Source organism: Erpetoichthys calabaricus, chromosome 1 (assembly GCF_900747795.2).
Source record: "Erpetoichthys calabaricus chromosome 1, fErpCal1.3, whole genome shotgun sequence".
Lineage (NCBI taxonomy): Eukaryota > Metazoa > Chordata > Cladistia > Polypteriformes > Polypteridae > Erpetoichthys > Erpetoichthys calabaricus.
In genome coordinates this window covers 242,985,797-243,013,644 of record NC_041394.2, presented here as the reverse complement: position 1 = coordinate 243,013,644, position 27,848 = coordinate 242,985,797, and the positions used below count along the sequence as shown (strand labels likewise).

Genomic DNA, 27,848 nt, shown 5'->3' with positions numbered 1-27,848 from the left:
TTTAAGTTTACCTTAAAATCAACTCTTTAATGGACCTGAAGCCAATGAAGGGAGGCTAATATAGGAGAAATATGGTCATGTTTACTAGCATCTCTCAAAAGTCTACCAGGAGCATTTTGGATCAGCTGCAGATGAGAAAGGGATTATTGGGCAACTCCAGCATACAGCAAGTTACAGTAGTAATCCATTCACCAAGAAATAAAGGCATGAGTCCCCTTTTTAAGATCAGCCACAGACAAAAACAGCTTTATCTTAGCAAACACTCATAGTTGGACAAACCAGGCCTCAACAACAGAATTTATATGTTTATCTCATTTGAGTATCACAAGTTTCAGGGTATAATGAATTGCGCTAGTGAAACAAAATTACAATCAGAGGTCAGAGAGCCCAAACATCAAAAATCCCAGTTTTCTTTATATTAAAATCAAGACAATTTAACAACATCCAAGAGTTTATGCCTTCCATACAGTCCAATAAGGACTTAAGGGAGTGAACCCTGTTGCAATGGCAAATAGATATGCATGTCATCACCGTATCAATGGAAGCAGATATCATATTTTTTAAAGATAGACCCAAAGAGGAGCATGTGCCATGAAAATAACATGGGACCCAGAATGGACCCTTGGAGAATCCAACAAGTGAGAGGGGCAGAGGATAAGGTATAGTCCTTAATGTATACAGAGAAACTTCTGCCTGTCAGATAAAACCTGAACCAAGCAAGAGCAGTACCTTGAATGCCAATACCTTGCTCAAGATGGTTAATAAGAATTTCATGGTCCATTGCTTCAAATGTTGTATTAAGGTCTAAGAGCATAAGGACCGCAGAATCGCCATAATTAACTATTAGGTTTGGCTTTTTAATCAAAGGCCTCACAACATCCTGTTTAAAATAGGCAGGGACAGATGCCATATCAAGACAGGTATTGACAATAGTCAAAATACTAGGTTCAGCAATGCCAAATACCTGTTTAATAAGCCAGGTGAGGACAACATAAGGAGGGCAATTTGTACATTTCAATTTACTAAATAATTCTTTCAGGGTGAAGAGAGACAGAGATTCAAACTGAGTCAGGACAGCATAGCAAATCAAAGGGACTTGTTATCAGCAAGTGTGTAAAAACATTTTCACAAGCTGACAGGGACACATCAAGTCATGCAGAAACAATAAGATTAATGACAGTATTAAGAATGTTAAACAAAACTCCTGTTTGAGAACAATTATTAGTAATAATATCTGAAAAGTACTTAGTTCTAGCATCCTTAACAGCATTTCAGTTGACATACAGCAAAATAATTACAATGCGTTGGGCTTTTCTGTCATAACCATGCAAATGTTTACTTATTTTACACTAAGGAAGATAAAAACACAAGAAGTCTTTAATTTTTAGAAGCAAGGTAAATAAAGTGCTTTGAGCTATTTGCCTTCCACATCTGGAATACTGTCAGAATACTGCCTATAGTGTGCAGGGATTATTTATTTAATTGTTTTAAGCATTTATTTTGCTCCTTCTTATTATTTTTGAGTGTTATTCTACTTTGAGAAAATTTTGCTTTACCTTCTGCATTTTTAAGTTTTCTACAATTGGTTGCTTAGATTTAAAATCCATTTACCATCATTTTTGCAGATTCCATCTTGTTGTAGTGAGGTACATGGCCATGCTTTAAAGTGACAATTCAGTACAGCGGAGTGCAAGCAACAGTGTCCATGCACTGTAAATCAAGGCAGAGTGAAAAAAGGCAGACACTCTGGAATCTCTAACAGAAAGCAAACAACGGATGTTTTATGGGTATTTAGCCTGGTGTTGTTTCAACCACATTGGTTTCTTTCAGCCCTTCAAACAAAAAACTTCAAGTTTGGCTCACATTTACTTTTCCCAAAAGGTTTTTAGTCCAAACAGATACAAAATGACAAAGCTGAAAAAATGACAAAGGAGCAATTTTTACAGCATTCCACCACCTGCTAAAAAATGGAGATGGAAAAAAAGCAAAGAATGGTTTTCAGAGAAGCAGCTGAATGATGTTTCCTGGTTAGAGTGTGATTCTTAGCCCAGGGAAATATGGTGCACATTTTTCCAGAAAAGATGAATATCCAATTTTTTTTGGTTTAATTAGTTTATGTTCTGCTCATTCTGCAGAGGACAAAGTTAATAGACTTCATAGTTTATTCTTTGCCAAAAGATTAAGCAAAGAATAGAAGACAAACTAGTGTTTGTGTGTGTCATGAGGTGGAGTCTTGAACAAGGTAAAAAGTGCATTATGTCTTCCAAAAATAGACCAGGTACTAGGCCAGGATCTTCATTAACATGTCCAGAACTCAACCAGACCCCACATACCACCTTATAGTCTCACCTAGAGCAGACTCAAACATGGATAGCTGGCAAAATAACAAAACATGTCCGCAATTCTAACAAAATACCCTACAAGAGGGAGGAAAACTGTCGACCCTTGGCTTGTGAACAAAAAGGGCAACTTAGAAACTTTATACATTAAAGTTTTTTTGGAAAAAAACAGCAAGGCCATAATGCCCAGTAGAGCAAAAACAAACATGCAAAAAGTACTTGCCTAAGATGACAATCGACAGCAAACAAGTAATGATCCAAGAAAACAAGGCAAGAACATCATAAAACACAGTAAATCCAAATGGAAATAGGAATTCTTACGGAACAGCACAATAAATGGATGATGGATCAGCTCCTTAGCTTCCACAGCAAACTTAAATAGGCAGAGGGAGAGCCCAGGAGTGGTAACTAATGGAGTGGCCCTGCCTCCTGGGGTTTCAGCCACAAACAACAAAGAACATATGGAAACTTAATGAGACATTACTCAATTAACCTATAATAAACAATGATGGAAATAACATAAAAACAGTAAAAATAATAATTCACAGGCAACAAAATCAACAATGAAACACATAAATATATTAGTAAGAATGTGCTCAGATGGGGGTTACTGTTAATGCTGGCATGTTCAGAACATTTGTTCTTGAGTTATGGCAAATGGATGCCATTGCAGACTCCCTTATTCACATATTCTATACACACACTTCAGAACTCCAAATCGTTCTGTTCCATACTGTGACATATTGTAAAACTTCTAGGTTTCTATATGCAGACCATAAAAAATAGACATATTGATACAACTTTGTGAAGAGAAAAAAATTTAGTTTTCAAATTCAGTAATGTGCATAGAAACATGAAATGGTAACTAAAAGTTGCATGTTACATTCAAGAAATGTGTACAGAATGTTTTTACTGCTTATCAAACTTACTAGGCAGACGCTCTATTTTGCTACACACGTTTATTGCATTCCAGTATGAACAGCTTCAATTTGGCAATGTTAAGATGAATTCATAGTAGCTGTGGGACAGTTCACACTTCCACTTAGAACTAGTAGTCAGTACAAGTCAATGGCACCTCCACATGCTGATGCTGACAGGGACAAAGTGAATATGTTATGGGCATTCATTTCTGAATTTGAAGCATGGTATGCAGCATTAAATTGTTTTTAATCTTTGATACATCTGCTATGGAGAAGAATGACATTCACATTTATGTAAAAAATCTCAGTCAAATAATTCACAAGTATGACAGCTGCCTGTCTGCTGAGGCAGAGTCTGCTTTGAAGGAATGGATGCAATTGAAGTAAGCCGGGCAACATTTGTCTGCCATCTCTGTATGATCTGGTCTATATTGGTTATACCAGCAATCCAGACTCCAATCCTAATATTCAGAAAACAATACTGTGGTCTTTTACACTGCCTTAAACAGTGCTAGTCATGAGAGGGGATTTTCACTAGTAAACATCATCAGGAACAAGTGCAGAAAACCACAGGTCAGAGACTGTCTGCTTTAATGCACACTCAGTTTTGAAAGCTGATCACAGACACATTCAGTTCTAAGCCTGAAGTTCAGTTGTGGCTGCAAACAACACACCCCGGGGTCCATCAAAAATAGAGAAGCCCATGCCAGGTTGGACATGGACTTGGAGATGAAATGGACAACTAGTTGGATGAATTTTTAATTTGTCTGAATACCAAATCTATTCATACAGGTATTTATTAGAGTACAAGTGCTAACAATTATGTCTGTCTGTCTCATTTATTTAGTGAACCACCAAGACATTGCCAAATGAAACAGCTTCATTGTTCTTTGTTAACACTGACAAGTATTCTTTTTAGTTAAATCATGACATGCCATTTTTTTCCAATAAGTAAATAAATAAATAAAGGTTATACGCAAAAACAAGTTTATGTGTACCCAGCAGTTTACATATGCAGCCATTTCACTCATCCCTGTATCTTGCTTCTTTTTTCACAGTTCTTCCACTTGACGTTTTATTTTGTGATTTAGGATGTTGCAAGCTGTAGAATCTCTGTGTCATTAGTTTCTTTTAGTGCATTAGATGACTCATGGTTATTGTTTAATGCTGCTTGACACTTTTCATCAGGGTTTTCAGTTGTTTCTGTTACTTGACTAAATTATTCATTTGCCTTCTTAATAAATTTTCCATTTCTTCTGTACTGTTGACCATCTGGTTTTTCCAAAATGTATGTTCCGGGCTATTCTGCAACATCTTTAACAATGGCAGAATTCCATCTTTCTTCTTGCTGTATGCGCTCCATCTCCCCTGGGCTCCATGACAGGAAAGGAATGTGCACTACAAAGTAGATCTTTTGTTTCTCTCATTTCTTCTTAAAAGCTCATCCTTTATACCACTGCTGACAGGCTGTGGAATCAGTAACTGAGGTGCTTTGGGAAGTTTTGTCCTAAATCTTCTTCCCAATAAGAATTGTGCTGGTGACAATCCAATACTCTCTAAGGGCGTGTTTTACAAATCTAATAGTGCCATGTATGGATCTTTATTGTCTGCTTTGGCTTTTTTCGTTAGCAGCTTCAAAGTTTGTCTTGTGCGTTCTTCCATTCTGTTGAACTGGGGATAATGTGGACTAGAGGCAGCATGTATAAATTCCCAATCTTATACAAATTTCTTAAACTCCAATATTTGTTATAATCTTCTCAGGAATGTCCATGGCAAGCAAAGTTTGATATGAGGTGTTTTATGATTATAGTACTTTGTGCATCGTGGCTTATGAGAACAGTTTCAAAGAATTTGGAGACCATTACTAGACATTCATTATTGTTAAAATTAAACAAGTCAACTCCTATCTTTTGCCATGGTCTCTCTGAGAGCCCATGTGGCTGGATTCGCTCTTTATGCTGTGCTTTACTGTATTTTTATACAGGTTGCATGTGTGATTACTAACTTTTCAATGTTATTCTCCATTCCTAGCCAGTAAATAACCTCATGTGTCCTTCTATGACAGGTTTCTATGCCCAGATGACTCTCATGTAGTGTTTTAGCATTTCATTTTTAAGAACTGCTGGGATAATTATTTTCTCTCCTTTAAAAAGAATTCCCTCACTTCCATGGGTCTCTTCCTGGAAGTTCCAATACTGTGGTATTTCAGTTGGGACTGCATTTCTTTTGTTGGCCACCCCTTCTGTGTAATTTGCTGTAATTTTCTCATTGCTGTGTGTTTTTGTGTTGCTACTTTAATTTTATTAAGCTTGTTAGCTGCTACTGGTTAGTTTTCTGTCAACATATGCCGTGCCTGTGTTTCAGTTTCTCCATCTTCAGGTTCACTGATTGTTTTGTTTTACTAATTGACAAAAATGTTTGTGACAAGGTATCTGCAATGTGTAGTTCTTTTCCAGGTTTATATCTGACTTTCACTTGGTATTTCTGCAGACTTATAAGCAAAAGTTGATTATTGGTGATGGAGTACTAAGAGGCATTTTACATATTGCTTCTAAGGGGTTATGATCAGTTTCAAACTCAACTTCTTTTCTGTACACAAAGTGGTGAAAGCACTCTGGAGACTTATTTGCATGCTTACCAAAACAGCTATGTTCATACTGTATATCATTTAATAAACATTTATGTTAATGGCTATATATTTGAAAATACTGCTCAAAACATTTTAACTGGTTTTCTTTATACTTTGTAAAATTGGCAGCTCTTTCTAAATTATTTATATTTTCTCAAGCAGCATAACTCTGATTCTAACATACTGGCAATTTTCTACTTTAACGTTTGCTGTACTTGCTTTCTAAATGTGTTTGCAGCTAAAAAATAGCATACTACTTAATTTAGCTACTAGGCTGCATTATGAGATACTTCTCTTCTGCACCAACCCAAAGGAAGTTGTGCCTAGTAAGGAGAATGATAAAATATTCAATACTCTCATTATTTACTAATGCTTAGTTTTGAAAAAATAATACATAATTTAGTAGGTCTTATTTTTCTATTTAATTTATTTTTCCTGCAATACCAATGATTGACCAAAATGAATAGTAAAAGTAAGTGATTCCTTTTCCTAATAAGGACAGTGCACCATTTTATTAATGCAGCTCTGCACTGTTTTGTGTTTGAAAACTCGGAAATGTTCTGAGTCAGACTGGAGCTCAGCAAAGCGTGAAGAATGCTTTGTGTTTATGTTCTTTTTGCTTCCCATTACAAAGAAGGCAATTATTTTTTTAAACACAATTTGAAGATAATAATTTTCATAATAATAGAGATTAAGAATGAGTTAGTGTTGTATTTCGAACTAGGCAGTAGCTACGACTATTGCGTTAGCAACACATAAGTTATGAGAAGTAGAGAGAGAATGGAGCTTTTGTATGAGTTGGCTGAAAGATAGAGTTATGTCAGTATTTACTAAAGTGATTTTTCAGTTTATTCTTAGTTAACATTCTGGGCTGCATCACCCACTTGAAAGCCTGACAAACTTGTAATTTGATCAGATACAGAGCTGGGCCACTGATGTTTATCCAGAATAGGAAAGTAATATAACTGAGGCTGAGGTCTTGATTCTGTTAGCAATCTTGGAAAGTAAAAACAAGATTATTAGTGTAAAGTGAACTGTCTGGAGTTTTCCTGAGAATTTATAATTTTGCTTACTGTATGTCTAAAAAAATGGTATGAATTTTTTTTTTTCATGGCTAGAGCTGAATATATTAGAGCAATATAAAAATAGAATAGTAGTAAAAGTATTTCTGCAGTCCTGTGGTTGCTTAGTGTATAAATCTCAAGTTATTTTTTTTACTATGATGCCCACAGACTCTCATTCAGTTGATTTCTATTATGCGTGAGTTACATGAAAGCGTTAGTTTGTGTTCTTTGAAAATTGCTACCTCTCAGATCTGGCTGAGCCTCTGTCCCTGGTCATGTCCTTGGCCTATAATTTGCTCTCGCCCCCTCCGTTCAATTTCTGTTGCCATGCAATTTCTATCAGGTTCACAGCAAAGTTGCCAATGTTAAATTAACACTTCAAGGGTATATATATATGAACATGCATTCTCTTTATACACTTTTAAGGATCAGTTTAACATTATAAGAATTAACTTAACAGATATAAAAGATCATGAAAGAGGGAACTTTATAGGGGTTCTTGGCTCAACCATTGCACATCTTGCACATCTTGCACTATGATTCCTAAGAACACTGATCCTGTGCCTGTTTTTTGAATTTACTTTTGCCATGTGCCTTCTTGAATATCTTTGTTACTGTTTTATCCACTTAGGTTCTGTGTGTTCCAGACTCTGCCTGAGATTACCATAATAATTTTCTTTTACTAGCAGTGGAAAAGAATGAAAAATTTAAAGGAATTAAAGAGCACTGACAAAAATCATAGTCTAGCAAACAAACAGAGGTCTATAAAATCACTCCTGATTATTTAACAATATCTTGTGTTACCAGATAAGATAAAAATGTGCTATGAAAAATCTATTGTAACATTCTATATCATACTGCCTGCAGAAAGACTGATTCTTCTTTTATAACTTAGATGGAAATAAGTGTTCTACAGTATCTCAAATTGGAAAAAATCAAATTGTCTTTATAAATTTCTGTTCAGAACATTTTCAGAACTTGACAACAACTCATTAATATAATGTTAAAGTAAACATCCCAGGTGTGAGCTCAACCTTTGTAACTTATTTGCTCTTCTGTTCTATATAAAGAACAATTTTTACAGGGATATGTAACCATTTGGTTCTCTGTCATGGATTGTCTTTGGAACATACTATTGTACTTGCTTTGTTATTTTCATTTCATGGGGTTGTCATAGTAAAAAGACTATCCAGTGTTCGGATAATGAGGAGCTGGGTGCAAAGGCATCACTTGCTTTTTAATCACAAGGCCAGCAACAGATGTTCCTACAAACAAAATGGCAATTTCCATAGAAAACATGCCACAAAATGGCTGCAATAAAACCAACCATTTCTTTCTTTCTTTCTTTCTTTCTTTCTTTCTTTCTTTCTTTCTTTCTTTCTTTCTTTCTTTCTTTCTTTCAAGACTCTTATAACACCTTTTAGGGATCTTTTATATCACATGCTGTTCATATGTAAGACATCTGTGTCACCAATAAGAACCAAGTTTACCCAGCATCTGTAATATTTCATACCTTGTGAGTTTTTTTTATGCCTGATGAGCCACAATACTGGGGAAACAGACTGCAAAAGTCACAACATTTTCAGATGGTTGTATAGCAAATTTACTTTGAGACTGAGTAATGCTCTATCCAGAAGAACAAACTCAATGAAAAATGAGGCCTTATTTATGAGAAGTGAAGTGAACTCATTGTAAATCATTATCATATTCTTCTTCTTTCTGCTGCTCCCATTAGGGGTCGCCACAGCAGACCATCTTTTTCCATATCTTTCTGTCCTGTGCATCTTGTTCTGTTACACCCATCACCTGCATGTCCTCTCTCACCACATCCATAAGCCTTCTCTTAGGCCTTCCTCTTTTCCTCTTACCTGGCAGCTCTATCCTTAACATCCTTTTCCCAATATACTCAGCATCTCTCCTCTGCACATATCCAAACCAATGCAATCTCGCCTCTCTGACTTTATCTTCCAACTGTCCAACTTGAGCTGACCCTCTAATGTATTCATTTCTAATCCTATTAATCCTCGTCACACCCAGTGCAAATCTTAGCATCTTTAACTCTGCCACCTCCAGCTCTGTCTCCTGTTTTCTGGTCAGTGCCACCGTTTCCAACCCATATAACATAGCTGGTCTTACTACCGTCCTGTAGACCTTCCCTTTCACTCTAGCTGATATCCGTATGTCACAAATCACTCCTGACACTCTTCTCCACCCATTCCACCCTGCCTGCACTCTCTTTTTCACCTCTCTTCCACAATCCCTATTACTCTGTACTGTTGATCCCAAGTATTTAAACTCATCCACCTTCACCAACTCTACTCCTTGCATCCTCACCATTCCACTGACCTCCCTCTCATTTACACACATGTATTCTGTCTTGTTCCTACTGACCTTTATTCCCCTCCTCTCTAGACCATATCTCCACCTCTCCAGGGTTTCCTCAACCTGCTCCATACCTGCTGTACTTCCCCATTCCACCACCAGGTTTCCTTTTCCTCCTTCCTCTGTCCAGATATCACTGTTCATCACTTCTTCCAACTCACTCCAAAAATCTTCTTTGTCACCCATTGCACACCCAACTCATGGTGCATATGCACTAACAACATTCATCATCACACCTCCAATTTCCAGCTTCATAATCATTACTCTGTCTGACACTCTTTTCACCTCCAAAACACTCTTGACATACTGTTCCTTCAGAATAACCCCTACTCCATTTCTCCTCCTATCCACACCATGATAGAACAATTTGAATCCGCCTCCAATCCACCTGGCCTTACTCCCCTTACATTTAGTCTCTAGCATGCACAATATATCAACCTTCCTTCTCTCCATCATATCTGCTAACTCTCTCCCCTTACCAGTCATACTGCCAACATTCAAAGTTCCTACCCTCGGTTCCACTCTCTTTACCTTCTTCCTCTCCTCCTGCCTCTGAGACACGTCTCCCCCCTCTTCTTCACCTTCTTCTTCTTTTTCTTTGGCCAACAGTAGACCAATTTTTGCCAGCACCCTATTGACTAACAGCACTGGTGACGGTCGTTGTTAACCCGGGGCTCGACCGATCCGGTATGGAAATTTGTATTGTTGTCCACATATTGATTTGGCAAAATTTTATGCCCTATGCCCTTCTTGACGTAACCCTCCCCATTTATCCGGGCTTGTGACCGGCATGAAGAAACACACTAGTTTGTGGATCTCCTGTGGCTGGGTTATTGTAAATCATTACCATAAAATCAGAAAAATTATCAATTCTTGAGCAATGTTGCGTTTTTAAAATGACTTAGTTATTAGATTAGGATATGTACAAGAATTCACTGATGATTTGCTTGAATTTCAACAAATACAACATTCATTTATAAATATGAACTTACTTACACACTTTTAAAATTATAAAAACACAAACACAGGGTATTTAGTGTTCAGTCCCCTTCCTTAAGATGAGGCTTGAAGAATATATGGTGTGCATAATGTTGGTGCTCCAACAATGAAATATACTGTAAATTAAGGTGCCTCTGACTAGCTATACAGTTACTGATGTATCATCATTTTTCTCCAGTCTTTGGAAAAAGAGCTCAAGCAAGTAAACTCCGGCTCTTGACTTTGTTGAGACTTCTAGAAACAGTTGTATCAGTGGCAGCTTGTCATCTCACTGTTTTCTCTGTGTCTCTCTCTCCCTGTGAGCATTCTTTGACCATCTTCACTATCAGGAATGATAAGTCAATGGGATAAAGCAAAACACTTCCCGTTATTGACTGTAAGGCTTATCAGACAGTTGTGTTTGTTACCTCCTTTGCTCTTAGCGTCTCATCTTTTATATCTCACATTCTCTTGTCTCTCAGTTCACTCCCATTCTCTTCTTCTCTCTTGTTCCTCCTCTTCTTGCTTCTTCTTACAAAGGTAAGCCTTCTTATCAATCAAACAACTTAACACTGACATTTATTACAATGGCATGTTTAAATTTCCAGTCTGTAATTCAAAAAAGAAAATATTGGAACATACATGTAACATTACCAAGGGGGGTTACACGCTGATTTACCAGCCAGGATTTGTATAGCTAATTCCAAACAAGATTCACTTGACTTGCAAGTCCCATGCAAATCAAAATGTTGGTTGTTTGAACATTTGCCATAATACTCCCTAATGTTGTGCACCTCTTAGCTTGTCTTGGTGTTGTAAGGTCATAACATTCCAGTACTTTTAATGCATTTTCTCATATTAACATAAAAAGGAAAAAACATTAGGCATCTATTAATTGATTCATACCAGACCACAAAGGGAAACTAGAGTATACCTTGATAAATCCACAGCAGAATGTGAAGAGCACACCAGCTCTACACAACCAGTGATCAGTTTAGGACTTTAAACCAGTCTCTCAAAGCTGTGAGGCACCAGTGCTACCAGTGCGCTACCCTTCTTGGAATGAAACCTCTGTGAATACATTAGAGGCACATACAATAATGCATTAGTACTTAATATTATATCACTGAATTAGCAGAAAATATTATTAAAATAACTGTGCACATGTGGATAATAAAATAATGAATACAAATTATGAAATTGAAACACTCATTTTAATAGTAGTAGGATAAGCAAAAAAAAAAAATCAGTTTTCAAAGTGATATTTCCAATCTGTAATTTCTGTAATACATGTCATTGTTTAAAATGTGCTTTACACAATATGAAAATAATCTTATTGAAATAAATAATGGCTTTCTTATAAGTCCATCAGCTGCCTGACAAGATGGGTACTTTATCAAGAATCCGATCATGTATTGTGCCACTCTTTTTTCCTACAGCTGGCAAAATGCCTAGTAAATTGCCATCAGAGGTGTGCTTGACATCTCAAGGTGAAAGCTAAAATTGCCAAATGATGGAGATAGATGTCACCCATCTGTCAAATACAGTATATCTCCCTAATAATATTCACAAGACAGTGCAGTGTTGTTTGATAAAGCTGAATGCAAAAATTAATTCTAAGGAAATAAAATCAATAAAAAAATGTAAATTTTTCACTAGTCTTTGTTTATATCTGTGGTTATTTTATAATGTGTAGCGTTTAAATACACATGTAGAAATAGCCAGCATTGCTTTTAAAAATCAAATCAATCAGAATGATCTGCTATCCCAAAACTGATCAAGATAATGTAACATCAGGGTCTGTGCAGGGAATGCTCAAAGGTGGTTCAAAACTGCAAACATGTCTGTGTGGCACCCTGAACAGAGCAGGTTTCTGCCCAATGCGGCAGAAAAAAGCAAAATGATCATACTGTGCCTGCTTACAGAATAAGCCATATATTAAGAACAGTACAGTAAGAATATATGCAGCACTGATGGATACCAGGAACACTTCAGAGGTACCTGTATACTAGGCAATCTCAAAAAGCAAGTATCAAAAGAAGCTGTACAAATAAAATACCACTAAATTCCACAATTAAAACATAGGGAAAGTGCATGATGTTTCTGTTTATGTTTCAACATTGCATTTTGTGTTTATGCTTCATTTCCTTTTCTCATACCATTTTTGTAAATCTTGTATGATATTCTGAACTTAAAAGTGTGAAACTGAATTTAGTAACCATTAATTGAAATTTAAACTGGAAAATGTAACTAATTATAAACTTAACAAGCTATTGCATTCTTGGTAGAACATTCAAACCTAGTAGATAAAGTTAGCATAGGATACACAGTGTGGTATTGCTGTACTGATAGATAACAGTGACTTTTGAAAATGAAGGGACAACAATTAAAATGACAGCGCAAACAAATAGGTTTTCAATGAGGATGCAAGGAGCCTCACAGATAGAACTAAGAGGATTTCAGAGGCTATGAGTCACAAAGATTATTTAAATATCTGCTGAGAGTTCTGTAATGAGGTTTTGGGATAGATAGATAGATAGATAGATAGATAGATAGATAGATAGATAGATAGATAGATAGATAGATAGATAGATAGATAGATAGATAGATAGATAGATAGAACTTTTTTGTTCCCAGAAGCTCATTAAATAAATAAATGCATAAAAAGATAGAAAGATAAATAAATATATATACAAACTCACTTTGGTCTGATTAATGAGAAAGAAAATTTAAAAAGACAGGAAACATATGACTTGGCAGTCCTAGTCACTGTTAAGCATTATGCAGACGTATTGCTATTGGTATAAAGGACACCATTAATGTTTCTTGACACACATCTGATGAATGATTTGTTGGTAAAAAGTCTTCAGTGTTAGTGTGTCATTGAGAGGATGTGCAGCATTGTTCAAAATGACACTGGGTTTTGTTTGAACTCTCTCCTTTGCTGTGACCTCTAGGGGGTCCAAAGTGTGTCACATACCTTAGACTGCCCTTTTAATTAGCGGAGGGCCACTCTTGAAGTGATGTTGCCAGCCCAGCACACCACAGCGTAGAAGATCACACTGGCCATCACAGAGTTGTAGAAGAAGCCCAAAGTCAGAAGATCTCCCTTGATTCTTAGGTTTGGATGGTGTGAGAAGTGAGGGCACTGTTCTTGAGTGTTATAAGTCAGAAACAGAATTTTAAATAAAGATTCAGTATCTGATAGGACACCAGGGCAAACAAGCCAGCTGGTATGTAATTTGGTCACAGCATTTTTTTAATATAGAATTTCTGGCAGATAATTTTTCTTGGTGATTCACAGCTGTTTACAAAAGTTAGACGAGTAAATTTTATTGCTTGTTAAGGTGTTATGGTATTTCTTCACATTTCTAGCAGGCAGGCAAACAGTAAGCCTTCTTCTTTGAAAGAGACAGGGGCACTTAGGGTACGTGAACTTGGGTCCTGTTGGATATGCATGAGGGCAGACATTACAGGTACCATATATTCATTTAGATATAGCTGGGGTTCAGTTTAATCCAGATTGGTGTCGTGGATACCAAATCCTATCCCAGCAGCACTTGGTGCAAGGCAGAACACAGTCTTTGGCAAGGAAACAATCCATTGCAGGGCACATGCAGTATATGCACACGCTCACTGATATTGGGCCAGGGTCAACAACTAATGGCATACCTTTGAGATATGGGAAACATTTCAGGAAGAATCCATGCAGACATGGACAGAACAGTGCCCAGTTTGGGATTTGAACCTAGTACTGCAAAGCTGTGAGATAACAGTATTAACCAGTGTGCTAACATACAACCTGAGCTGGGGTAAAGTTTATAAATAAATATGAACCTTTTTTAATATAAATCAGGTAGTGGCTGCTCTGTGGTAAAATATTAAACAGGGTAAATTTTCTGTACAGAAAAGCTTATTTGACTTTTGAGAAAATTTTGATTCTTGTCATAAATCTTTCTATTGCAATTTTCACAAGTAGCTCCATAGCTGTAAATTACAACTTGTTTACAGACAGACACTGCGATGATACCCTCATCTATAAATTCATGTTGCCTAGTAACTGTGATATTATACACACAGTAAGTGTAATACCACTTCAAACACTTTGAGGGGGCTTTTATTATGCACCAGCCCTCCTACTCACCACATACAATATTGGTAAACCTTTTAAATAATTATTCAGAATCCACATTTCCAGTCATGAAAGGAATTGAATTATCTAACTGCAATATTAACTTTTTTTGTAATGTTTAAATTGTGTAGTACAGACATAAATATATCTAATTTCACAGTGTTTGTATAAAATTAAACTTTAAATAAACTGAAGTGTAATATCCATGCAAATTAATGGTGATCCATGCACAGAACATTACATTTGCCGCACATTGGCAAGGTGATAATTACATTGGAAGGTGCAATGTGACATATCTACACTACACTGACAATCTGCAGCAAAGCAAGCGTACAAAACAGAAGTAACTGAAAGACTTACAGTGCTGCCGTCTTAATATTTCAACTGTGATATCATCATTAGTGCTAAATTGGGAACAATTCAACAGATTGTTGAATAAATGGAACAAAGACATGCTCACTATGCACAGTCAGCAAAGCAAAAGGCATTGAGATGCAAGTCAATCCAGAAGCTAGTTCTACGTTGAAGCATGAAGCCGTGTTTCAGACAAGGCATCTGTAAAGAGAACAAGGGTGGTGGTAAAAGAAAACAATCATCAAGCTTCTTTCTTTCTTTCTTTCTTTCTTTCTTTCTTTCTTTCTTTCTTTCTTTCTTTCTTTCTTTCTTTCTTTCTCTCTTATCCAAAGTGAATTCCATATCACCAATATGTAATGTAATTGCTGTATATGGTAAGCTCACTATGTACTTTGAGGGTCCTATAAATCTATGTAAATTAAAGTACACGTATAGTTAAAACTGTAAAACCTTAGCTTGTCATTGGCACAAAATCACCAATCAAAACATCCATCACAACTCACATCACATCAATGTATGCGTCAGCTAATTGCAAGGTAAATTCAGTGTATTGATTGTACTGTACAGTGGTTTCTGATTAAACAGCCAGGCCTAAAATGATCTTGTCATACTGTACAGTGAGGGGTATCAGTATCATTATCATACTGTAAAAATAGGTAAGTGCCTTGATTCAGACACAGGAGTGATCTACTGTACACGGATTATCTGAAAATCTGTAACCTGGGAAGTAAATATCACTGTTATTGCTAGGGGCTGTGCTGTCAATGTACTATACCAAGCTAGTAAATCAAATATTAGTATACCATGAAGAGATAAGTTAAATCTTTGTATTAATTTACTATGATTGTTATTTGATTTTGATAATAAAAAGTAATGATGTTCATCATTTAAAAAATAATGTTACATCAGGTTTTTCATTGTTTAAATATAATACATATTAATCAGGTAGTCACAAGTTAAGCTTACACACGTCAGCAGTGAATGAGCAGTGCTGCTGTTTCCTCATTTCTCCTACAGTAAGTCATGCACATTCATTGACTGTGGACTTTGCATGTTTCTATGAGTCTGTGTGTTTTTTTAGGTATATTCACGTAAAAGCACCTATTGTTGTTGACGTGTCTAAGTGGCACCCTATTTGTATGTTTGTCTGTATGAAGCAGCTCAGTTCCCAGTGGACTGATTTTTTTTTTTCAAAATTACTTCAGTTATTCTACAAGGACATTTACCAAGAAAGTTCCATTTTTATTGCAACATCTCTCCATTATATACGTCTTTAAATTTTTTATTTTTAGGAAATATGAACAACAATTAGACCCTCCACAACCAGCAACTAAAAACAGGACATCAACTGATGCAATTCTTACATCACTTGAGGTAGAATCTGCTGTCTATAAGTGCTATTGAGTCACCACTAGGCTATTTGAGCTGAATTACGTGATTGCAAAATCACATTTTTGTTGTAGTCTTTGTCATTGAGTGTAGATTGATGGGATTTTTTTTTTACCAATTTTAAAAATAATCTACACCACAATAAAGTGTGCAAAAAGTGAAGGGGTCTGAATACTTTTCTGAATCCACTGTGATAAGTTTTGCTGTTGTCAGTGTCTACATCAGTCCAGTAGTGATACATTTTGGAGACCATTTAATTCTATTTTATAAAACAGCAAAACAAAGCTTTTCAGACGAACAGCAGCCTAACTCAAATAATGAAAAGGCTGTATATACAATATATAGCATTTTAAGACAAGTCCTCTCCCACAACTGTGATATGCTACAGTGAAAAAAATAAAGACTACTGGTGAGATAAGAGAGTTTAGAGGAAGTCATAAAAGTAAAGAATACTTGTTTTCATTATGTTGTGAGCATTGCAAAACCTGCAATATTGTTACAGTTTCCCTATAACTCTCTGCCTTCATATAGACATTCATATTCAAATAGTACAATAATAAAACATAATTTGTTCTTATTAAGGCTATCAAAGTGGGAACGTGACATATGATGCTACTTCTGAATGTGCACACTCAAAGAAATTTCTGAAACTGCTGAAGAAAATTCACACAGCAGCTGCTTGGAAAAGCCCAATGGAAGGCCTACACAGGCATGTCTCATTTGCCAGCAGGCTGCTGCACTTGTTATATATATAGACGGCCAGCAGGTGATGCTCTTGAACACTCGTTGACAGATCTCAGAATTGGAAACTTAAAAATGCTTTTGGAATGTATGTGTCCATCCATCTGTTTTCAAGAGCTGCCTCATCCCAAGAAGAGGTTCTGTCCCAGCTATTACAAAGTGCAACTGAGGGCTGTTCTCTGTGCCCCAATCAGTTAGTGGAACATGTTGTCAAAATACTGTGTTGTACAGTATATTGTATATACAGTACACAGACTGGCATTAGAACACCTAATTATGTGAGTCTTAAAATATAAATCAGTGTAACAATTTAGGTGTAAAATATTATTCATATTTTATCAGGGTAGCTTGGCTACACCATGTTTAATAGTGTTCATAGAGTCCTGGGATCATATTTCAGCCTTGTCGCTGTCTGAGTTTTTTGCAATTTTACTTACTTTTAAGTTAACTTCTGCCTCTAAAGTGGTCTGGTGTGAGTGACTGCCCTCCGAGGTACAGGAGAAACTATCCGTTTGTCCGTGCCTTGTGCCCAGTGGTGCTAAGACAGACCATGCATGTTAAATGACTGATCCATGCTGTTATTCATGGTAAGTGTCCATCAATACCAACAGAGTAGCTCCTCTGATTAGAAAGACATGGACTGTTTTGTAAAATAAAATTATGGGACATTCAAAGAATGACAAAACATATATAAATATTATTCTATAATGGGAAAAGAATAATGGTGTTAGTATCACTTTTAACAATAACATGGCAGTAAAACAAAATGAAGAAGTAATGCCAGTGAATCAGAGATACATATTGTGACAGATGACATAAAACTGAGTTTGAATGAGGCAGCCTCTGGTCATGATATATTACCATTATTATAATTTCCCCAAAAAAGGATTTGCTCTTGTATTTGACTTATTTTAACATCCAATTCCTGGCCCTCAGGTGTCTCACAGAAGATCTGGCAGCTGGTTCTTCTTGTGTTGTATATTCTTACAGCATAATTCCATGGCTTATTCTCTCTACATATGCTTGTCTGACTGTGTAAACTCTCAATCATGAGAAAATAGTAAAACAAAAATGCAACCTTGTTTATGAGACATTTCATATGTTTGTTCTTTGAACAGATGATCATTCCAGTGACAAGACAGCCAAGCCAGAGATGAAGGAGCTTACAGCAGTGGAAAAAGAGGTTGAGGAGATAAAGGCAAATAGCAAGAAGGATGAGAAGCCAGCTTCTGATAACCAAGAACTTGAAGACTTGAAATCCCAGGTGTTGCAGCTGCTTGTAGAGCTGGAAGAAGCGCGAGAGCTTTCTCAGAAACACGAGGAGAGCTTTCAGGAGCTACAGGGTAAGTGTATGTAATTTAAAAAGTGTTGCAGCCTTCATATGCTGACAGTATAACAGAGAAATGCTGTGCAAAATGTTTCAACTGTTTCCAGAATCCATATTATGATGTTACAGATGGAGTCATCTTTTTGGCTTGGTGACTTACACAGTCAGCACCAACCATTTTTAGACACAAGTCCCCATTGTCAAATGCCGTTCTGCACACTGAGGCACTTTAAATTATCCTGCAGCAGATGGAACTGGAATGTGGTAAGTCTGCTGTTGTAGAGAGTGGCTGGATACTTTCTCTTAATCAAAATGTTTTCCTTTAAAATGAGAAGTGCAGATAACTTTTAGAGACCCCATATCATTTCTGTAAATCCAATATATTAATGTTGTTTGCATTCTTGACACTTTCTTAATTATATTTGAAGGAAAAAGTATGACAGATGATCAAAAGAGTGTTTCAATGAAACTTTAATACATTTTATTCATAGATAGAAGAGTTTTGAATTCAAACACTAAAATTGTAACCGCTAAAGCAAATGAAGTTAATCTACTGGGTGAACAATTGTATAAGAGGAATGTCAGTAATCACAACCAAAGCACTTAGATCTTAAACCTGTAATTCTTGCCCAAAAAAGCAGCTTCATTTTTTTGGTAAAATTTGAAGAATTACTACAGCCTTTGGCCAAATAAGATGACATTTGACAAATCATTGATTAATAATGTGCAAAAGCATCAATGTGACAGGAATGCACCTATTGATGCAAACTGAGAAAGGGAACATAGTGGGGTAAAAGCACCATAAACAGGTTGGGAGCATGCGCTGGAAGTGTGTGACACACCCATAAACAACTTTTAAAAGAAAAAAAGTAAAAAATGTCCATAAAACATCTCAAAAACTGACTAGTGATCATGAGAAAGACTGGAAACAAGTACTGGATTAAAGACTGTAAGCACTTGCAAGGTGCTTCCTTTCATTCTGGATCACCTTTAATATAAGTATATTTCTAAAAACAAATTAAGAGTTTGATATAATATGTACTGTAGAAGAAATATATTGTAACTCTGAAGCAGTTTTGTTCTCCCTGCGTGGAGTTTGCATGTTCTCCCCGTGTCTGCATGGGTTTCCTCCGGGCGCTCCGGTTTCCTCCCACAGTCCAAAGACATACAGGTTAGGTGGATTGGCGATTCTAAATTGGCCCTAGTGTGTGCTTGGTGTGTGGGTGTGTTTGTGTGTGTCCTGCGGTGGGTTGGCACCCTGCCCGGGATTGGTTCCTGCCTTGTGCCCTGTGTTGGCTGGGATTGGCTCCAGCAGACCCCCGTGACCCTGTGTTCAGATTCAGCAGGTTGGAAAATGGATGGATGGATGAAGCAGTTTTGGTAGTATAAATTTAGGCTGCTGGGCTGTCCAGGTTTCAGCAGCAAATCAAAGGCGTTCAATTCATTAATGCCTCACAGGGGACTTTATTAAAGCTATAAATTCAGCGAAAGAACTTACTGTCCTGCCCAGATAGAACCAGGAGGCAGATGCAAATGTATGATACCAGAACCTGAAACATGGCGTAAAAGTTATGCCAAATTTCTAAACAAGAGATCCTTACTATCTTTCATCTTAGCCCAAACAGAAGCCAAAATTTGTAGTCAGCGGATCAGTGCACTAAAGGTCAAACAAAGAAACACATTCATTAACTCTCAGGTTTTATCCGTAATCTCAGATGGCCAGGAACATTGTGCCAACCTTTATACCCTCGCACTAGTGAGTCATGGGTCACTCTGAGGCCATGTCCCTTAACAAGTAATTGCAACATGGTGTTGAAGGCACAAAATGGTTACACCTGTGAAAAAGGTGTCAGAAAAGGAGGAAAATGACCTTAAAACTAATACAAAAAAACAATATTGTATTTGAAGTTCTTGGTTATCAAAACCCTAGAAATGATCGAAAACTTTTATGTATAACACCAAGGAAACAGGGGAGAAATTAAATAATAATACAAATCATAACACTTATTTTGCTGTTGGCTATCCAAAGCAGCTTAATGACCTCCTCTTATTTGTCAGTTCCTATGTAAATGTCCCCAGTGTATTACTGTGTGGTTGCCCTGGCATTCCTTCTGAGGTTAATCCCATTTAATCCAATTCAGGGTCACAGGAAACCAGAATCAATCCCTACAGCACTGACTCAAGGGGGCACTAGTCCATCACATGGCCCACTCATGCACATACCCTCTTGACCAGTTTAGAATAATGGCTGGGATTCAAACCCACCATGAGGTGGCAGCACTCCCCACCTCAACACCATATTACACTGGACATAAAATGATTAGAAAAATCATTATGCATTCATTATGTACATGCATTCATTATGCAAAAAGTAAACGTTTTATAGCACCTTTCACAGTAAATATCACTCTTGGTAAATACCAAGTACACTTATCTGTTCAGGATCAGATGGCAGTGTAGTTACAGGAACAAGACTAAAAACTTTGTGCTGTTTACGCCTACTGCTTATTTAGAAGGACATGTTGCCTGTGACAAATGTTTTTTTTTTTTCAAAAAGAAAACTGTTTAACAAAAATAAGGTGACTTGAGTTCCAACTTCTTACCCCTCTTTGATACTTCTTTTACTTCTGCTACTTATCTTTCCATAACTTTTTTGTCTCTCAATCTCTATTACTATCAAACTTGGCAGTTACGTTTATGCATGTTAAAGAGTCTAAGTGATACTTTATAGAGGCACAGCTGGAATCTTCATGCTTATATAATGGTGCCAAAATCTGTTTTCTTTGATTAATTGATTCCTGGAGCATGTTTGAAAGAAAGAATGAGAATTAATAAACAATATGTCGTGACTGTCACAGGCATTACAAGCGAATATGTCAGTATACCATTCAATGCATATTATGAAAAACATCAAGCTCCTCGTAGGCTGCTTAGCCTATCAACCTTGATTACATGTTTCTCATGGTCAAATTCTACAAAGGCTACCAACAGATATTTGGTGCACATGGTACAGTGCCCGCTGCAGATGTCATTACACAGTGAAGCTGAGGGGGTCTTACAGGACTGCTTTGAAACAACTGATTGGCAGATGTTTGAGGATGCAGCTGATGACAACATCAATGAATTCACAGACTCTGTCACAGGATATATCAGCAAGTGCATTGACGATGTTGTCACTGAAACCTCCATTTGCATATATCCTAACCAAAAACCCTGGGTAAATGGGCAGATTCGGACTAAGCTCAAGGCGCGGACCTCTGCCTTTGGCTCAGGGGACTCTGATGCATACAAAGCAGCCAGATATGACCTCTGGAGGTCCATCAAGAAGGCCAAACGGGAGTATAGGGACAAAGTGGAGTCAAGCTACCACAGCTCTGACACCAAGCGCCTATGGAATGGACTGTGCTGCATCACTGACTATAAAAAGAAAAACACAGTCAGTGTTCAGCCCACTGCATCTCTTGCAGATGAGCTCAACACTTTCTATGCTCGTTTTAATGCAGCCAACAAAGAAAAGGTGCTATATCCTCAAGGGGGCAGTGAGTCTGTCACTGATCCTTGAAACATCTGACGTGAGAAGGTCCTTCAAAATGGTCAATCCTCGCAAAGCTCCGGGACCAAATGGCATCCCAGGCCGTGCCCTCAGGGCGTGTGCTGAACAGCTAGCAGGTGTGTTCACCAACATCTTCAATCTCTCCCTGAGGCAGTCAGTGGTCCCACTTCCTTCAAGGCATCCACCATCATTCCTGTCCAAAAGAAACCGGTGGTCTCCTGTCTGAATGACTATCGCCTGGTTGCACTGACATCGGTCATTATGAAGTGCTTTGAGCAACTGGTCACAGGTTACATCTTCTCCTCCTTCTCCGACATGCTGGATCCTCTCCAATTTGCTTACAGAACAAACAGATCTACAGAGGATGCCATTGCGCTAACAATAAACACTGTCCTCACCCACCTGGAAAGAGGAAATACATATGTAAGAATGCTGTTCATAGATTACAGATAAGCATTCAACACCATCATCCCCTCAAAACTCGTTTTGAAGCTTGACGACCTTGGGTTGGGACGACTATTTGCAGATGGATTTTCTCTATCCTCACAAACAGGCCCCAGGTGGTGAGAGTCGGCAAACACACGTCCTCATCACTCATTTTAAACACAGGAGCGCCGCAGGGCTGTGTGCTTAGCCCCTTCTTGTATTCCTTGTTCACCCACGACTGTGTTGCAAAACATGGCACAAACACCATCATAAAGTTTGCAGACGACACAACCATCATAGGCCTTATCACTGACAACGATGAGACGGCCTACAGAGAGGAGGTGCTGGCATTGAGTAATTGGTGCCTGGATAACAACTTGTCTGTTAACGTCAGCAAAACCAAGGAGATGATCGTGGACTATCGGAAACAGCAAGGCGGAGAAGAAGTTGAAAGGGTTAACAGCTTCAAGTTCCTCGGAGTAAACATCACTGAGGATCTCTCGTGGACCCTTCACATAGACACTGTGGTCAAGAAAGCTCGCCAGTGGCTCTACTTCCTGAGGAGGCTAAGGAAGTTTGGCATGAATGCCAACATCACCTCAAACTTTTACAGGAGTGTGTTATGGGAGCTGCTCTGCCAGCAGCCGGAAATCACTACAGAGAGTGGTGAAGGCAGTAGAGCACATCATGGGCAAGAGTCTTCCTGCCATTGAAGACATTTACCTCCACCGGTGCTTGCGTAAGACAAGCAGCATCATAAAGGACCACAGTCATCCATCACACCAGCTGTTCTCCTTGTTACCGTCTGGCAGACAATACAGGAGTCTGGCTGCTCGGACTACAAGACTTAAGAACAGTTTTTACCACCAGGCCATTCGACTCCTCAACAGCAACACCTGAACACTTACATACACTTACATTACACCTACATTGCATTACATCTACACTGCACTACTCACACACAAACTGTGCCTGCACACACTCTAAATATTGACTGGAACATGCATCTGCACTTTATGGAATATGCATCTGTACTTATAAAACATTATCTGTGCAATAACTGTCATTTGTACTTGCTGCTCATTCAACTCATATTGCTCTATAACTTCTTTTAAAACCTACACATTTTATTTTATATGGCTAGTCTATTTTTAACTTGTAATTTTTTTATTTTTTTAGCTTTATTGGATTCTGGCTGAGTGACTTGTTTTTCTTGTTATACACATTTCATTGTATGTTGACCCTGTGTTAACCTATATATGACAAATAAACCTAAACCTAAACCATTATAATGTTCTAAAATAAACCAAGACACAACTCCTAGATCTCATTAAGGAATTTTATTAAAAAAACGAAATGTACTACTTATATTGTTTTTATGTATGTTATGTTGAAGACTAATAGTGAATGCTAACAGGCCGCTCAATGTTGAATTTGTATATTCTTTACAGTAAATGGATCCAGTTCTAAATTATTTTATAATATTGTGGATTATCCTGTAATTTGTGTGTGTGTGTGTGTTTTGTAAAGCTTAACTGCACACTCAATTTATTCAGAACATTCACTAAATCATGTCATAGTGAGTTTTCAGCTTCCAAAATGGCAAAGTTAAAAAGTTAACAGTAATGGTCAAATCAGACACTAGGGGGTGCTGTTGCAAGGTTGAAAATAATTATAAAACCTCATCTTTTATTATTCTGTGTCTGGTAACCTTGTAAATATGAGCTGTACTGTATTTATAATTCATTATGCTTTCTCACTTATAATGAGCCTATTCTAAAATGGCAGCAAATATCTCCTGTAGTTAACACATTTTTTTAATCATATTATTGCAAGCATTATTTATCTCTAAAATTTAAAAATGAGAAATGTTCTTCTTTTAATTCCATTTTAATTTTGGCATGTAGTATATTTCATATATATTACTTAATCCAACCATGTGATTTTGCAGATAAAAATAGAACAATGACATGATCCTGATTTAAGTGGTCCATGAGAAGGCCTTAAAGACCTTGAATGTGGGCCAATGAGCCAAATTGAAATGAGCTGCCAAATAATTCATTCAGCCCAAAGTAATGAATAGCAAGTTATTTTTGGTATATGGAATTCAGTACCCCTTACTCACTCAACTGTAAACTAAACTTGAGTCTCGCATTAGCAGTTTATTAGAAGTGTTTATTTCATTTCAGTATATTTTAAACAAGGGTTAACTGGTAACCTTTTATGTTCACTCACTAATAAAATAATAACACATTTTATTTATATAGCGCCTGTTTGAGAACACTCATACAATTTCTAGTTGTTGAAAATCTTTCATGTTTTATTTTTAAAGATAGCCACATGTCCTAGTGATAAATCATATATTAATTTAAAGACGTTCTTATCAATGCTACAAATATACTTTTGCTCAAAGGGAGAAGATTATTTTTAATAAATTGATTTTGACTAATCATAAAAAATTTAAACCAGAAAATAGTTACAGTTCTTTTATTGTGAAGGTTTTGTTGTGGGTGACAAAACTGATATTGCTTCTGTATAGAGACCTGAGCAGAAATGCTGGCCTGGTCACTGTCTGTGTGAAGTTTATATGTCCTCACTGTGTCTGTGTTGTTCTGCTTTGTTTTTTTTTTTCTTTTTTCATTTTCAACCTGAGGATTCCAGTTTCCTCCTAAAACTTACACATTTGGTGAATTGGAAACTCTAAATTGGGTATGGGGTGAGTGTGTTCTGTGCAGGATTGGTATCCTGTTCATGGCTTCTTCCTGATACTGGAAGGTTAAACTCAGTACACAGATACAGAAAGTGTGCTACTCTGGTGCCAAGCTTGTGTCTGATGATGCTGGGGTGTATTCCAGCTAAACGCAACTCTGAACTGGAGTAAGTGGATTCAGAAAATGGATGACTGAATATTTTATTTTAATTATTATGAAAAGAAATGCCCTTTTAAAATGCTTAGAATAGATGTGTGTGCATGTTTGAACTATGACTATGAAGATCTACAAGGTTGTATTCACACATTATAAATAGCTAGGATATCTGTTCAGTCACTTAATATCTATTTCCTATGGTATGTGTCACTATGGTCCACAGTAAAATAGTATATTCTTTCATGTTTGGTAATGTATTTCTGTAAATAGAACTATTTTTATAGTATAGAACTACATTTACTTAAAAATAACAATGTAATCACTAATATATATTCTAACCCAGTTTATTTAAAATTTCTGAACAGGCTTATTGGAGGATGAGCGGATGGCAAGTGCCCAGCAAGCAGAATCTTTCACTAAGCAGATACAGAGACTGCAAGGTAATTTAAGCTTTTCATAAATGAATAAGTGTCACTGTTACTTCCAAGCCTTTTTTCTTACAGTAAATTATCACAGAAATAAATATATCCATGTGCTAAAACAAAACCATGTAAATTACTCTTTCTTTCTGTCTTGTTCAGTCTCCTCCTCTGTCTCTATGATGTCATGTTCACATTTCTTGACCCGTACAAACCCGTTATTAAAATATTTGTTCAAGCTTTCGCTTTAACAGCAACACCATTAAGATGTCTGGACAGAGGGTTAATTCTAGGCCATTGAAAAAACTAAACTACTTCCAGGTTCAAGAACATGCCTAGAAAATTTCAGGGTCATCAGGCCACAGTGCTCTCTGGAAGCTTATGAAAATGTCACTTTTCAAAACTGTCAGTAGTTTCACAACCCTACACTCTGGCTGTCATTTAAAAAGACAAGAGTCCTTAAATATGATCCACAACCTGTTTCCTAAGGGGTGCAATATATTGTATATCCTGGAGTGTGGTTCATCTTTCATCAGTATGGGTTTTGTCTCTCCAAGTAGAGCACCCAATGGGCCTTTTCATGTCCCTTGTAACTTCTATCTATCTATCTATCTATCTATCTATCTATCTATCTATCTATCTATCTATCTATCTATCTATCTATCTATCTATCTATCTATCTATCTATCTATCTATCTATCTATCTATCTATCTATCTATCTATCTATCTATCTATCTATCTATCTATCTATGTGAATTTCCCCTTGGGATTAATAAAGTATCTATCTATCTATCTATCTATCTATCTATCTATCTATCTATCTATCTATCTATCTATCTATCTATCTATCTATCTATCTATCTATCTATCTATCTATCTATCTATCTATCTATCTATCTATCTATCTATCTATCTATCTATCTATCTATCTATTTATGTTCTTTCATTTTCTAAACAGGCTTATTCAAGCACAGGAATTCATGATCATAAAAGAAAGGCACAAAGTAGGAAGAAGCCCATTGATATATTATACACACCCACAATCCCTCACAATGGGGCTTAGCAGTATCAGTGGGGTATATTCAGCTGATCTCAGTGGTTTCCCCACACATTTTGATTATTTTCTTGAGTCAACTCCAGTTCCTCCATCATTCCAAAGATGTGTAAATTTGGTGTTATAGATACTCTAATCTTGGCCGACAGTGAGTGTACTGTAAATATGAGAGTACTGTGATAGAATGCAAGCAAAAAGGCTGACCCAGAAACTAGATGAGCAAATCATTTATTATGTTTGTTTGTCTGTTTCCAATGCAAAGTTAATTTACAATATGTGAAAAGGTGAAAATAATTTGTTGATTTCAAGATGCAAAATCTCTCTGATTATAGAATAAAACTCAATTGTTCTTTTTAGAAAGTTTCCAGCTCTACAGTACATAGATCCAATTAACACTTCAATGAATGCTATATAGGAATAATAACAAATGTATCACATGGAAAAGTTCCTATTTCTTTCAGCATGGACACTGCTTTTTCCTGTACTAGTACTTGAAAAATATCAGGTAATGTTAGTTCGGCATTATGTCTTCCAAAATATTCATCCAATGTTCATTTCCATCTATATTCAGAAACACTTAACCCAATTCATTGTTGCCACAGCCAATTCTGGCAACAGTCAGTGCTGGGCAGAAGGTCATTCCAAGACAGACTACAACCTCACAAGTCTACGATAATGCATTACACATCAATTTAATGTGACATGTGAAAAAATTCATAAAAAAACATTACAGGGCTGGAATTAAAAATTTGGATCCTACATTTGTCAGGTGACAACGGCCACTGTGCCTTGTGGTCTAAACCTTGCAAGTGTGACTGTCTGACATGTTCTGAAGCCTTTTGATGTTTGTTATCTTCTTGTGCATGCTAGTTATATAGTGTGAAGACAAACACACCACTAAAAATGTGCAGCAACAATTGCTAAGATGCCAATGTCACATGGGGCCCATGTGGATTAAAGCTTTGAGTATCACTGTCACTGTACTCATCTCAAGATTGCTTATATATTAAGCACTGAACTCCAAGAATCTTTTTCATTTATCATGTTAGATATGCTGTATATGTGGACACACAAAAACACATACACATATATATATATATAAATATATATAGATAGATAGATAGATAGATAGATAGATAGATAGATAGATAGATAGATAGATAGATAGATAGATAGATAGATAGATAGATAGATAGATAGATAGATAGATAGATAGATAGATAGATACTTTATTAATCCCAGGGGGAAATCCACATACTCCAGCAGCAAAAAA

General features: G+C 36.8%; 1 protein-coding gene across 8 annotated transcripts in view; it reads left to right on the top strand.

Moving 5' to 3' along the window:
* The window catches only part of LOC114660491 (coiled-coil domain-containing protein 136), a 224,678-nt gene that overhangs the window by 79,594 nt on the left and 117,236 nt on the right, over positions 1 to 27,848 (top strand). For all 8 annotated transcript variants that reach the window (XR_007935690.1, XM_051931352.1, XM_028813245.2 and 5 more), the window contains exons 2-3: positions 18,047 to 18,271; positions 25,467 to 25,541. Coding sequence is in view for 7 of the 8 variants with exons in the window: in XM_051931352.1 (XP_051787312.1) it covers positions 18,047 to 18,271; positions 25,467 to 25,541 (300 nt within the window). In the remaining variant the exon portion in view is untranslated. The remainder of the gene's footprint in view (positions 1 to 18,046; positions 18,272 to 25,466; positions 25,542 to 27,848) is intronic.